The sequence below is a fragment of the Dryobates pubescens genome, chromosome 7, assembly GCF_014839835.1.
Source record: "Dryobates pubescens isolate bDryPub1 chromosome 7, bDryPub1.pri, whole genome shotgun sequence".
Taxonomy (NCBI): Eukaryota; Metazoa; Chordata; class Aves; order Piciformes; family Picidae; genus Dryobates; species Dryobates pubescens.
Window position 1 is genome coordinate 6,547,470 of NC_071618.1, and position 13,735 is coordinate 6,561,204.

Sequence of the window (13,735 nt, forward strand, 5' to 3'; positions counted from 1 at the left end):
GGGAAGTTTCCCACTTATTGTTTGAGAAATTGAGGGAAGGGAAAGGGGTGGGAAGAGAGGAAGAGGAAGGGAAAAACATTGCCATAATTACATGGGGTTTTATTTATATATACATCTGTTTATAGCTACATACACAATTTTAAATGTTTTGGACAATATTTGGTAAAATCCAGGATTTCCTTGATCTACAGCAAAAAAATGCCAGATAGACTAGTACTGATAACTGATTTTCCTCAGTGATTTTAATGTGAGAGAAGGGCACAGAGGGGGAGGAGAGGGCTGTCAGATGATTGACTGAGCTTCTGCATGGAGGTCAGCTTCCTTGTGCAGTAGTCTTCAGCTTTCTGAGAAAGGCTGGTCTTATGGTGTGAGTGCTGTGGGGTACACATAGAGAAATGAAACCTTACCTTTTCCTGAGGAGAGGAGCACTTTCTGGGTAATCCCCAAAGGCGATGGAGAAGGTAACGAGGTACAGGCTGTTGCTACTGAAAAGCTGGTCCATGGCCAGAGGCCAGTGTGTCCTGAGATCGAGGGTTCAGTAAATTCACCTGGTTGGCCCATCCCCTCCAAGGGAGTATATGCATTCATCTAAGTACCCCATATGCATAGGGAGCTTAGCCTTTTCCTTGCCATAAATGTACTACAGCAGTGGTTGTGGCAAAGACAGGATTTCTGCTGTGTGCAGACTGTGGTTGTGACTGATTCTTTGGCTGTTTTTTCATTTGTGAGTCTTTTCATTTCACTGAACCATTGTCAGACACTACAAGAGCAAACCTCAGCCAACTTGTCAGCACAAGGCATGGCTCAATTTGCTGCTGGAATGAGGGCAATATGCCAGTGCAGGCAAGGCTTACATTGCTCATGAAAGAGAGGTGATAGCTTCCTAAATGTGATGCGGAGAAGAAAACTTGTAAGGGCCCAAAGCATAGGGGCCTAAGAACAGAAAAAAACCACTGTGAAGTGGCAAAGACTTTTGGCTAAAGGCAAATGCCAATAGAAACATTGTTCTGTGTGGTTTGGGTGGGTGCACAGTGGTGCACACAGAACAGGCTATAGTTAGTATTCCCTGTGTGAATGATCTATGCTGCAGTCGGATGCAGGTGCCTCTGTCCAGTGATGCACAGTTCAGGCAGGCCTGGCCCTTCTGCAGGAGGCATGTGATAGCAGATGCCAATACTAATTCTTTCTAATGTGTTGCTCAGTGTTTTAGACTTGCTATATTGGTTTTAGGACTTATATTACTCCTTACTGCTATAAACATCTGATTGCTTTATAATGGCTCAAGGAAGATAATGGAGAAACTGAGGAATTAATTATAATGTTGTTAGCTCCTTGGATGTGTATTATCTTTTAGTTTCTCCACTTTGAAGGTTAGCCCTGGCTAACCTTCAAAAATCACTTCTATTCCTTCTTCATTTTTGATTCTTCTCTGACCTCAGAAATAATTAAAAGGCACCCAGCGAAGGGCACTGTTTCCCTGAATGCAACACAGACACTGTCTAAATGTGAGCCCTGGGCTGTTCTAAACCTGCTGAGCACACAGAAGATGGCTATTTAAGGGTCTGGATACCATTTTTTGGGGGAAAAAAAGTTTTGAAACTAATCTAGTCATGCCTGTCTTTCTCCACACTGGCCTGAGGAGACCTGTCAACTGCAAAATTACACCAATACAATTAGTCCTATCATCAGCCAGTCAGATGCATAAGGGAGAACACTGACAAGAACTGCTAGTCTTACCTGTGCATCCTGCTACTATTCAGCCTGTTCCACACAAACAAGAGAGGAAAGTGAGTCTTGCAGTGCTGCCTTCATGTTTACCCTCTGGCTTACTTGGATTACTTTGGTTTGCTGACACAGAAGCAGCGAGTTACATGGTTGTGGCTTTCTGAGGAACACCTCATCCAAACCCACTAATTTATTTTCTTTTATTACTATTTCAATGAGAGCAGATGTCTTAGACAGGAGGGTTTTGTTTTCCTTGAGGGTTTTATGAGCCACCACAAGACAATGCTGGAATAAATTTGGGAAGAGGAAGAGATGCTTTGCAAGGATGGTGAAAAGAGATCTGTCATTCCCAGAAGAGCATCAAGAGCACTCTGCTATCTTGAGATGGGATTTGCTGGGTGCATTAGTTTCAGATAACATAGTTTGCCTTCTGTTGAGACACAGGTAAATATGTAAGATTATTCTTAACAGCAAATTTGATTTCTATTTGTTTAAAGAATATCATGTTATGACTGTGAATGCATGTGTACACCTCCATGTGGAAATGAAACTTTCCCACTCGATGCAAAAAGAATACGTTTCTGGATACAAGGAGCATAGTTTGCTCTTTGACATTTGTGCCTGTTCCATGAGTGACCAGGTCTTCCATCTGTGGTACTGTGGTACAGTTGAGATATCACAGCTATTTCCAGCAGGTGGCAGATAATAATCATGCTAGTAACCAAATCAGGGTACAAATGATGTGTTTTCCAGACTATTTACTCAGATATTGACTTAAATATACACATTATATAGTGGCTGTAAATGTGTTTCCAACAGCAATAAAAGAAGATTGCATAATTAGAGCTGATTAGTAGTTACCCATGATAATATGTAATTAAATACTTGGGAACTGAGTGTGGTATGATTTTATTTTATTTTATTTTATTTTTTTTAAATTCAGCTTTGAATTTTTTTTTAAACTCCCAGATCAGAGAAATTGCTTCTATTCCAAAAACCTCCAAATAACCATCTGGCTAATTGTGTTTCGTGGTGTGAGGTTATTTTTGCTCACGTACTGCGATGGGAGAAAGCTCCTCCATGCAGCCATGCCTGGATAATCAGTTGGTGCTTTGAAGAATTACATGTTTAAAAAATGGTGCCAAATTGCACCACATTGCCTGTCCTAGGTAGTGTCTTGCTGGCAGAGTTGCTCTGCTGGAGTGGTGCTACTGACCGAGGGAGGTTTTCTTTCAGATTAGCAGTCCATAATGAGGACTGGAATTTGCTCCTTTTGCTCTTGTTAGTGGTTACTCACGCACATGAGTAATCCCAGTGGGCTCAGTGGGGGCCATTCACCACGCAGAGAGAGGATGGCATTTGCAGACTGACCCACCAGCACTGGCTTCAATGGGATTTTTGAGCAAACGGAAGATCACAGGATCTGACCCACAGTAAATGCGCGACTACTATGTGGAAAAGTCTAATCAAGCTCTATAGCTGGATGTGGGATACCTGTGTCACTCACAGCACTGGTTATGGGTGAAATATGCAAAGCTTCTCAAAGTCAGTGTAAACTTCATAGCATCTGTCATACATATCTTGCTTGCAGCACATAATTGAGACATATCTGGGAGACAGAGAAGTGTTTGATTTATGGGTGTTTTGGGGTAGATGTTGGCAGTATAATCCCCAGTGATTTCCCTCTAGGGGTCTGTGGAGTCCTCCAGGGTGGATGGGAGGGAGAAGATGGGATAAGATCTCTCCTTGCAGTTCCCTCAGAAGAGACACTATTTCTGTTGCTAAACTGAGAGAGACTGAAGATTTGCCTGGAGAGTATAGATGTAGTCTTGTGTCATCAAATTAATTCTCCTAAAGAACAGAGAAGATTGCAGATGAGCTGATGACATAAAAGCAAAGAAGATATGAAAGTGATGATTAAGGCTGCCCATATGCAATGACTTGTGAAATACTGGTGTTTATATACTTGCTTGCATAACCTCCTATTTATTGTAAACAGCAGTACCCAGTATTATTAAAAAAAAAAAAGAGTAGAAAGTGTCATTGCTGCTCAGTTTTCTGTCTCAAGATCATTTGATGTTTTCACTTAGTTACAGAAACTCCACAGAAAGCTAATGTGAAAGAGATTAGAATGGATGCATAGTTATTAAACTGCAGTAAAATTCACCACATTTCATTCTCGTACATAATCACTGGGGTTTTTTTTCTGTAAGATCTTAATGCAGTTTTATTACATTATAATCTTTTATGGAAGGACAAAGGGATTTGTTCCTTAATAGGAAAGCAAAGTTTATAGGCTCAAGTAAAGCAGACATGACCCGGAACACAATGCATCTGCAAGTTTAAGCAGAAGGTATTGTATCACAGTATCACCAAGGTTGGAAGAGACCTCAAAGATCATTGAGTCCAACCTGTCGCCACAGACCTCATGACTAGACCATGGCACCAAGTGCCACGTCCAGTCCCCTCTTGAACACCTCCAGGGACGGTGACTCCACCACTTCCCCTGGGCAGCCCATTCCAATGACAAATTACTCTCTCGGTGAAGAACTTTCTCCTCACCTCAAGCCTAAACTTCCCCTGGCGTGGCGTGAGACTGTGTCCTCTTGTTCTGGTGCTGGTTGCCTGGGAGAAGAGACCAACCCCTTCCTGGCTACAACCACCCTTCAGGTAGTTGTAGAGAGCAATGAGGTCTCCCCTGAGCCTCCTCTTCTCCAGGCTAAACAATCCCTGCTGGTATATTTCATCAGAATCCTGAACATTCTGTGCTTGCTGCTGAAATGACTTAGATTTTAACATTTTTAGGAGGACATCAGCCTGACAGATTTTTAGAAGAATTAAGGGAGCAAACTGTTACCTTTTTAATTTTTTTTTTCTAATATAGTTTAAAAAACAATGCAACCTGAAAATTAATTGTATCATCTCCGCTATTTTAACAACCAGTTCTCACTGGCCTCTTTTTCCTGTAATTAAAACCAATTTTTCTTTCCTCTCCTCTGGCCTCTTCCTGGCCCAGTGTTCCAGCAACAACCAGCAAAAATGTGAGATTTTTAAAAAAGACAAGTAGTAAGAACAACAGGTAAGTATGCTTTTCTTCCTGTGCTCAGGGGTCACAGTAGAGATCTTTGCTTTCTTTAAGTGTAGTCCAGTCCCCAGTTTTCCTGCTTCTGATACACAGATCTATTTTTATCTGATGTGTGAGCGCACCATACATATACATACTGCTACATGTACACTCACCCCCAGTCATCTCAGTATTGTCCATTCTTTCCCATGTTTCTCCTTCAATTAAACTTTGTTGCTTCTGTGTTTTTTGTGAAATCAGTTCTTTCATTTTGCTAATTAAAACCTTCCTCTTGTCATTATTCGCTTCCTTTCCTTTCATTTGGCATAATGGCCAAGTGTTTCTCTGGCATACTAACCATACAAGCAATTTCATTACTGTTTCGTCAGTCCTCTGTAGCTATGTCGGATGCAACTCTTAGCCTTTGGAGACAAGAGGTAATCACAGACTCATTCTTAATTTCCTACTTACATAGGTTCATTATATTTCTGTCATATTTCACTATGCATGGAGTCCTGACTTGGTTGGCTGGTTCTCGGACTTCATAAAAAACAACCAACCAACCAACCAACCAAATACCTACCAAACTACTTTTACTGTGAAAGGTATCACTGCAAAGCCTAAATTTACCACTTAGTCAGGGACTAAGATTCAGCGGCACTACCAAAGACATCTTTACTTCCCCACTCACTTTGCCAGGGATAAATGTTTATCAGGTCACCCTTGACAGAGTAGTCATGCCATGCAGCATTTCTGTATGGATAGTAGCTGCCTTTAGGCCTAGTTATAGATATTATTAGTGGAAGCTATCTGTGTCTGCCTAAATTAAATTATGATATCTTGCTCAGTCATCAGATCATTGTCTTACCTTGTGTTACAGTGATATTTCCTTAGATTTGTCTTAAACGTGTTGTCCCTGAACACAAATACAGTTAGCAGCTTTGTGGTACACAAGGGAGGGTAGGTTCATATTTTGTTAGTTTCTTGCATAATGCAAAAGGAGATTAGAAAGCTTCTTATATTCTGTTTCCTCCCAAGAGAAAGCTATCATGTAGATCAGGAGAGGAAATTATTTCCTTGCTTGGCACAAATGACTCACAGAAAATGACCTTCTTTGTAGTCTAATTTAAACCCAAGAATCCTCTGAAGAGCTGATAATATATGCCCCTATGGCTTGGATGAAGAAAAGTTGGGAAATACGTTATCATTAATAGATTCTTTCACATCTTAAAAAGCAGCATTTCACTTCTAGATTTTTTTGATCAGGATGCTAGCAGCTGCAAACCTCATGTTGCCTGCACATATTATCTGTAATAGACACACACGTGCTGCTGCTGCTGAGGTTTCATTTCATCAGTGGGAATACTGAAAAAGCAATGCACGTCCTTTGCCCGTTTCTTGTAACGTGTTTAACGTCTTTAGTAAAGAATGTACTCATGTGAGTTTTGAAACGTCGCTTTCGTTTACACTGTTGGACTGTACAGCACGTAGATTTGGAGATGTGCTTACTACAGAGGAAGAAAAAAGCTTTTAGCCTCATGTCAAGCAAATGAGATGGCAGAAAATAAAGTAGCACACTGAACGCACTGCCATAGAGCTTCAGCGTGAACAGTCAGGTGGGAAACGAGAAGAGTAGCTGGACGGCAAGGTGAGCCACAAGCAACAATTTCTATATTCTCATGTGAGGAAGCTTGATTATTCCTCAGTGAAGAGTGTAAGAAGGTGACAGCTTTTTATTTCCCCTTTTGTCTGCTTTTTTCTTCTCTAACTTGCTGTAAGTTTTTTTGCCCCCCCCCCCTTTAAATGTTGGTCTGTTCTAATTGTTGCTAATCGATTCTGTAGGCATCTTTGTAGTGTTGTTTATGCTTAGATGGAGAAGTTGGTGGTACCTGAGTACATTTTAAAGGAAAGGCTAGGTTTATGGTTGAATTTTGCCACAGTCTTTCTGAACATATCCACGCTCTTGGTAAAGCTAGGCCATCCTGAAAAACAGCCTGGAAGTGTAGTCATGGGTAAGCACGCACTCCTAATGCTGCCCAGCATGACTGTGCCCCAGTCACACCTTTGAAATGGGGTGCTTTCCAATGAGGTTGCTGATGATCATGACACAGTGTATTTATTTATTTAAAAATCAGCAAATATGATATACCACACACCACCACAAAAACCAGTGCTAGCCCAGGGAGAGGTTGCTAGCAACACCTAAGGTTAGAATGCGGGGCACAAACCATGACCTCATATAACAGGGTGAATTTATGCTAGATCAAAAAGAGTGGTAGGCTCTGACTGCAACTTTGGGTGTGTGTGCAAAAACAGATGGGGGATTTATGTTTAGCCTGGTTTTGTGAATGTATAATAACTGAATTATAGGTAGATACCTTGTTTCATGGACATAAAGGAGGAATTTGTGCCATGACTGTCTGAAAAGACCAAAACTGCAAATTGGCAAGGACAGTCTGTTGAGTATCTGATGAGAATAACTCCTACAGCAGCAAATGTTGGAAAGAGAATTGATAAATTGTTTGGGTTTTTTTTTGGTGACTATTTTGGAGTTAACTTTCTGCAGATGAGAAAAGCTTCAGATGGGGAAATGAGGTCAGCTGAAGTCTTTATGTATGAAAGGCAAACACAGAAAACAGATGTAAAATAGTTTTTTTTCTGAGATGTCTAGAGTATATAGAACATGGAAGTAGGTTTCTCTCTAATGCTGTTGGGGGAGGTCTATCAGTTCCTAGTATCAGTGTGTAGAAGTTTCTTTGGTTACTGAATTACCACAAATACAAAGATCATGGGTTTTTGAAGTGATCTATATGCTCAATTTGTGAGCTTCTTTGGAGTCAACTTACGATCCTAACAATAGGATCCATTTTCATTTGCTTATAGCTAAACTTTATCCACTTGCTAATAGGTGCAAGTCTGCAAGTCCTTGTTTCTGCCTGTGTATAGTAACAGTTGTTTGCCATTCTTCTTCAGTGGCCACGTTTTTATTTTGTGCAAATAAGTTTAAAGTGTGCATTGTGTGGCAAAAAGAAAAACCAACAGTCATTGTATACTCCTTTCCATGGGTACAGAGTCTTAAACCAGACCTGTACAATGCACATACTGCAAAACTGTTTGTTTGCTTTCCACATAGCATCTGAGAGGCAACAGGCTGTCCCTGAAGTGTCAGCTATCTGAGCAGTGGTCTTGTAGCTCCTGTTCAGACTGCTGCTTGTGTTGCCTGTTGTCCAGGTGGAAGGTGAGACAAAAAAGGGGGAGTCAGAAATATTGTGGGAGGTGAAATTTGGCCTATAGTGAAGACAACATTAAAGGATAGACAGCACTGAAGGTATCATGGGGGATGCAAAGGACCAGTGGGCAGAGAAGATAAGGTATTGCATTATGGAGAAAAGGTGACTTCCCATAGGAGGAACAGGGATAATGTAAAGAGGTTACTGAGGATATCGGACCTCTTGTATCAAGGAGGAGGGAATTACAGCATGATGTTGGTAAATGGAAGCCTATGCTTTACAAGATTTCTTCATAGTCTTGTGCTATGGAAGTGTGTTGATCAAATTGTATTCTGTAATTAAATTACATACGTCACTTGGGTATGCAGAGGAGAACACAAGAAGTCAGGAAGTGCCTTAAGATAACTCATTGCTTCCTTTAGTTTTTTTGGTTTTGTTTGTGAGCTCGCCAGTTTCCTCCAGAGTTAGACCCATACCTGTGTTGGAAAACCAAGGTGCCCCAGGCTTTCCTACAAGCTGACTTCCATTGCCATTGTAGCTCCTTCTCAAGTTTTCACTTTCTCTTACATATTTTAATACCTCTCTCGAAAATTTTATTTATTTTTAAAAAAGGGGAATTTGTTATGTGTTATACATGCCATGATTCAAGCAATGATGGACTTGCCTGGACAACTTTTTGTCTATATATTTCATACTACGTGTAACTAATTTAGGATTTGTCTTCTGATTTCTTGCTGTCCTTTTGAGTAGTTTGGTTCAGTATCAGCTTTTTAATGTAAGCAGAGGCTGTGTTTAGTCTGTTTGCCTTTCACTTCTGAAATTAGACATAGAATGGGAAAGCATTTGGCAGTGGAGGGGGTTTAAAATTTGTTTTTGCTGCAGGATTGATAAAGGGCATTTTAGAATAGAAATTAGAATGGAATAAACCAGGTTGGAAGAGACCTTCGAGATACCAAGTCCAACCCATAACCCAACACCACCCAATCAACTAAACCCTGCAACCAAGCATCCTGTCAAGCCTCGCCCTGAACACCCCCAGTGACAGCGACCCCACCACCTCCTCAGGCAGCCCATTCCAATGGGCAATCACTCTCTCTGTGTAAAACTTCCTCCTAACCTCCAGCCTAAACCTCCCCTGGTGCAGCTTGAGACTGTGTCCTCTTGTTCTGGTACTGGTTGCCTGGGAGAAGAGACCAACCTCTGCCTCACTACAACCCCCCATCAGGTAGTTGTAGAGAGAAATAAGCTCACCCCTGAGTCTCCTCCTCTCCAGGCTAAGCAACCCCAGCTCCCTCAGTCTCTCCTCATAGGGCTTGTGCTCCAAGCCCCTCACCAACCTTGTTGCCCTTCTCTGGACACGCTTTTGTTGGCTTATTGGATGTATGGGAGTCGATGTACCTGGGCTCTTCTTCATAAGGATGTCCTAAGCCTCTTCAGGGGGCTTGTGACTGCCTGCACCAAGGGTAAATTTTTCATTTTTTATTTTTTTCTACTTGTTGAAACAATGTAATCTGTAGACCTCCACTGAACTTTGTGCTCCAATTTTGCCAGACCTTTAGGGAAGGAGTATTTCAATTACTGACATTACAAGACCCGAAGTTTGGCACCGAGTACTGACACAGGTCCTGTTTCTTCTTGCTGTTAAGGTGTAATCATGCATGTCTGAAATCTGAATTCCCTGCTCTTCCCGTGCAATCAGGTAGAGCGAGCTTTGTTGCTGATCAAATGGAGCCAGAGACAGACTGGTCTGCTCGCAACGCCCATACGGGTTTGATTATTTTGCATGGGATTTCTTTTCCCCACTAATGAATAGGGTGCAACCTGGGGACAAGTGCCCTTTCTTTATGGCTCTGTGGGACAGAGGACTTGAAGACCCTTCCCTCTTTCTGTATGACGCGCAGGCCCCGCGGCCAGGACCGAAGGCTGCTCTCCGACGGTTGGTCCGGGACGGCGTTGGAGACGGGCCATAGAGTTAGTCAGCCTTCCCCCTCCTCCCGCTGCCCCCTCGGAACTGCCGCGGCCAGGAGGAAGAGAGCCTCCCCCGACGGCGGGACGGGGACGGGGACGGGGACGGGTGCGGGTGCGGCCGAAGCGCGGCGCGCGCGCTCCGCATCTGTGCCGGCGGGCAGGCGGTCGGCGCGCCGCGCTCCAGCTGTTGCAAAGCACCGCAGCACGCCCCCACCCTGGTGCTCCGGTACTTCGCTTCCCCTCCCAGTCCTGGAAGGCAGCGGTCCAATGAGCGCCGCGGCCGGCTGCCCCGCTGGCCAATGAGAAGGCGGCACAAGGGCGGAGGCGGGAGCTGCTAGCGTGAAGGGGGGAGAGGGGGGCGCTGGGCTGCGCTCCGCTCGGTTGCTCTCTGTCTCTCGCTAGCGCGGTCGCGGCCCCGGCCCGCTGGGAGCCGTGCAGTAGCCCTTGTCCCTTCTCCCCTCTGCGGCGCGGTACTTTGCCTGCCTCCTGCCGCCTCTTTTTCTTCGGACCCTGCTGCCGCGAGGCTCGAGTACTGCTGAGTGCCAGGCGCGGCGGCGGCGCAACCACCACCACCATGGCGGTGGAGGAAGAGGGGCTGCGGGTCTTCCAGAGCGTCAGGATCAAAATCGGTGAGGGCGGCTGGCAGCGGGCCGAGAGCTGCCGGTGGAGCGTCCCGCTCTGTGGAGCGCCAGTGTGGCGAGGCGGTGTTGACTTCTTCGCGCTCCCCTGCGTTCTACGTCCTGCCGGGGGAGCGGCTAGGGGGCGGTGGCAGGGGGTCGCGGCTGGGGGGCGGGCAGAGTCCGCGGCTTAGGCCGGCGGTGCGGGACCGCTGGGGAGCAGCGCCCTGAGGGGCGGCCGGTTGGCCGCAGTGACAGGCCGGCAGCGCGGCGTGCGTCCGGTTGGCGAGCGGCGCCGGCGGGTGTCCGGACGGCGCAGGATATTAAGCAGATTTCGCGATATTTTTTTTTTTTAATTTATTTTTAAAATTTTTCCGTTTTGTTGCTAAGCTACCCGCTAGAAGTTTGAAGGCGGTCACCGAATCTCAGTATTGTGTGTCACTGGCAAAGCTGGTGCGAAACCCGCCAAAAAGCGGCTATGAGAAGGAGCCGGTGCCTCAGCCCCTTGCCTCAGTGAGCGGGACGGGCTGAAGCTGCTGCTGCTCGGCTTCCTACTAGTTGCGTTTGGAGATGCATTCTTCTTCATGCCGTTGATCGAGTTCCAAACCATATTATTAGAAAGTAAGCGACAGATGTCGGCGTGCGGATTAAACTCTCCCTGGTAGAGTTCTGTCTGTGCCGGCTGCTAGGGAAATCCCTCGTTTCATCAGTCAGAATCAAGCCCGCATGCGGAGAGAGCTGTTTGTCTCTTTCGATGGGACATGGTGGCTGGCAGCTTGAAGGGAAGTAGGAAAGTTTAGCGCCGGACTCGCAGTGGTGGGTGCTAAGAGAGTTGGGCTTTTAACTTCCTATTAGCACTGTTGAAAAATGTCCTCTTGCATATCCGTGCATGTAAAAGCAAATTTGCAGCCACCAGTTGTCATGTTGGGTAACACTGAAACGAGTTTGCATAGACAATCTTGTTATTGGATAGTGGTATTAGCACTACCCTTGCCACTATTAGACTATTGCTAAGATTGTTTCTTTATTAATCTTTTGCAGGTAGTTCAGTAATAGCAGCTTTTAAGAAGTAAAATGCTACGACACAAAATTAAAAACCGTGTAGATTCTGTGTTCTTTTATACATCCAGAAAATAGAAAAGAGAAATTTGGACACCATGCCAGTGATGCTGTTGCATCCTATTGGATGATTTTTAGTGAAAGGAGTAAGAACATATCGCACATGGTAGGATGATGACTCTTGTGTGGTGGTTTTTCTTCTTCTTCTTTTTTTCCCCTTTTGAGAAGAAAACAGTGATGTTTTCATACCTAAATGATTGTTGTCACTGGAGTGTGGGAATGTCTTCGAGTGGTAGAGAAGATGGAAGATAATAACAGCAGCAAAAACTCCCGAGATTAATCCCATTAAATCATGAACTGAAGTTAATCTGACCACTGACTTCAGTTATCAGAGTCCTCATCAGTGCAAAGTGTTTGACTAATGTGCAGTATTGCAGTGAGGATTCATGTTGTCTTTTTAGCATAGATGAGGGAGTAGAAAAAACTGCATGCAATCGTTGGAATACCGGTACGTCGGTTCTGCTTTATGAACAGAAGGTCTTTACTGAGGGAACTGCAGAAACAATGCCTCCGCTGCGCCCAGGCTGGCGGCTGTGGTACGGCAGAGGGCGATCACAGGTACTGCGATAGCGGGCTCTTCCCTGCTGCTCACTAGAAAGTACCTGGAAATATCGTCATCAGTTTTCCTGGCAGAAGCACGAATTTCTTGGATTAGTTTTTGAAAGTTAGAACCTGCTCTGTAGCTGACTACGAAATCTGTCGGAAAAACAGAAGTGGCAGGATTGTTATGATGGCTTGAAGGAGTATTTCCAATCCAACAGGCCTTGTACAGCCTAATCTTGAAGAAATTGTGTATTGAGGGTATCCAGCAAGAGGAACTGAATATTGGAGGAACACTACTTTTGTCAGCTGTTCCCAAGAGTAAATTTGCCTAAGCAGTTCCTGTTCACTAGTAGGTTTCCCCCTTAAGTGGCAGAAGGCTTTGAATCTTTTGATGTATTATAAGTTATTTGAAGGCAGTAGGATAAGTAATTTCCTGTTTTGATTTGTTTTGTCTTATCGTGCTCTACAAGTGATCTGTTCATGGCCAAGCTCTGACTGATCTCTGACTTTCAGATATTCTGTCCTTGATCTGATAAGGCATGTCTTTCCCTGTAGCATCTTTGCTGGCAAATCATAAATGGGAGCACTGATACACAAGAATGCCTTGGTGGAATAAACATGAAGAAATGTAAGACTGATGCTTTGAAGAACCAGTGCAAGCACACTCTGAGATCAGGATGCGGTACTTGGGGTGGCAAGCCTTTCTTAATAGAGAGGCTGATGCAATTTGGAGGCTTCAGGCTGTGCAAAATGTCTGTAGCATAGAGATACTTGAATGCCCTAAATGTAATGCCTTTCTATGGCTGGGTCTTGCCTGGTATTTCCAAGAAGCTGCAGGTAAATGAAGACATTTTCTACTGCTGGTGTAACTTGTTCTTTTTGAGACTCATGGGTCGTATTTTTAGCTAGATGGGCAATTATATTCCAGATCTCTTAAAATGCTTTCCCATTCTGAATAGTGTTTTTTCTAGTCATGTTTAGATTTGGCTTGAGACACCTGTTGAAAATGTGAACCCATTTTTCCCTCATTCAATTGCCAGTTATGTACCACTTGCAAAAAATACGTCATTGAGATAGTGAAGTTGTGGAGCAATGATACAAACTCAGTCATTGTAGGTAGCAATATTCAGATGAATTGTTACTGTGCTACCTCTTGTCCATATTCTGGTTTCTTTTTTAGTTTGTGGAGGACTCAGTGCCTGGCTACTTCTGCTCATGTCTGTTGAAAGGAATTAACACACAATTAAAAAAGAATGAAGTAGTATATGTGCTGATGATTGCACTGTTCAAAAGTCTATTTGATATTGATTTATTTTAGCTTCCCACAAGCGAAACTGTTGTCCTCTTGTCTTTTTTTCTTTAATTGAGAATTATTTTTACCGGAATCCCTTGTACATAAACAAACCAATGTGTCATATAAGACTAAACAAACACTTCCTATAAGATTGCCACTTTGAGGAAGTGTGCAG

General features: G+C 43.8%; 1 protein-coding gene across 4 annotated transcripts in view; it reads left to right on the forward strand.

Moving 5' to 3' along the window:
* The first annotated feature begins 10,409 nt into the window (after nt 1-10,409).
* The window catches only part of RASA3 (RAS p21 protein activator 3), a 148,823-nt gene continuing 145,497 nt past the window's right edge, over nt 10,410-13,735 (forward strand). For all 4 annotated transcript variants that reach the window (XM_054162875.1, XM_054162877.1, XM_054162876.1 and 1 more), the window contains exon 1: nt 10,410-10,616. In XM_054162875.1, the coding sequence (XP_054018850.1) occupies nt 10,562-10,616 (55 nt within the window). In that variant the 5' untranslated portion in view covers nt 10,410-10,561. The remainder of the gene's footprint in view (nt 10,617-13,735) is intronic.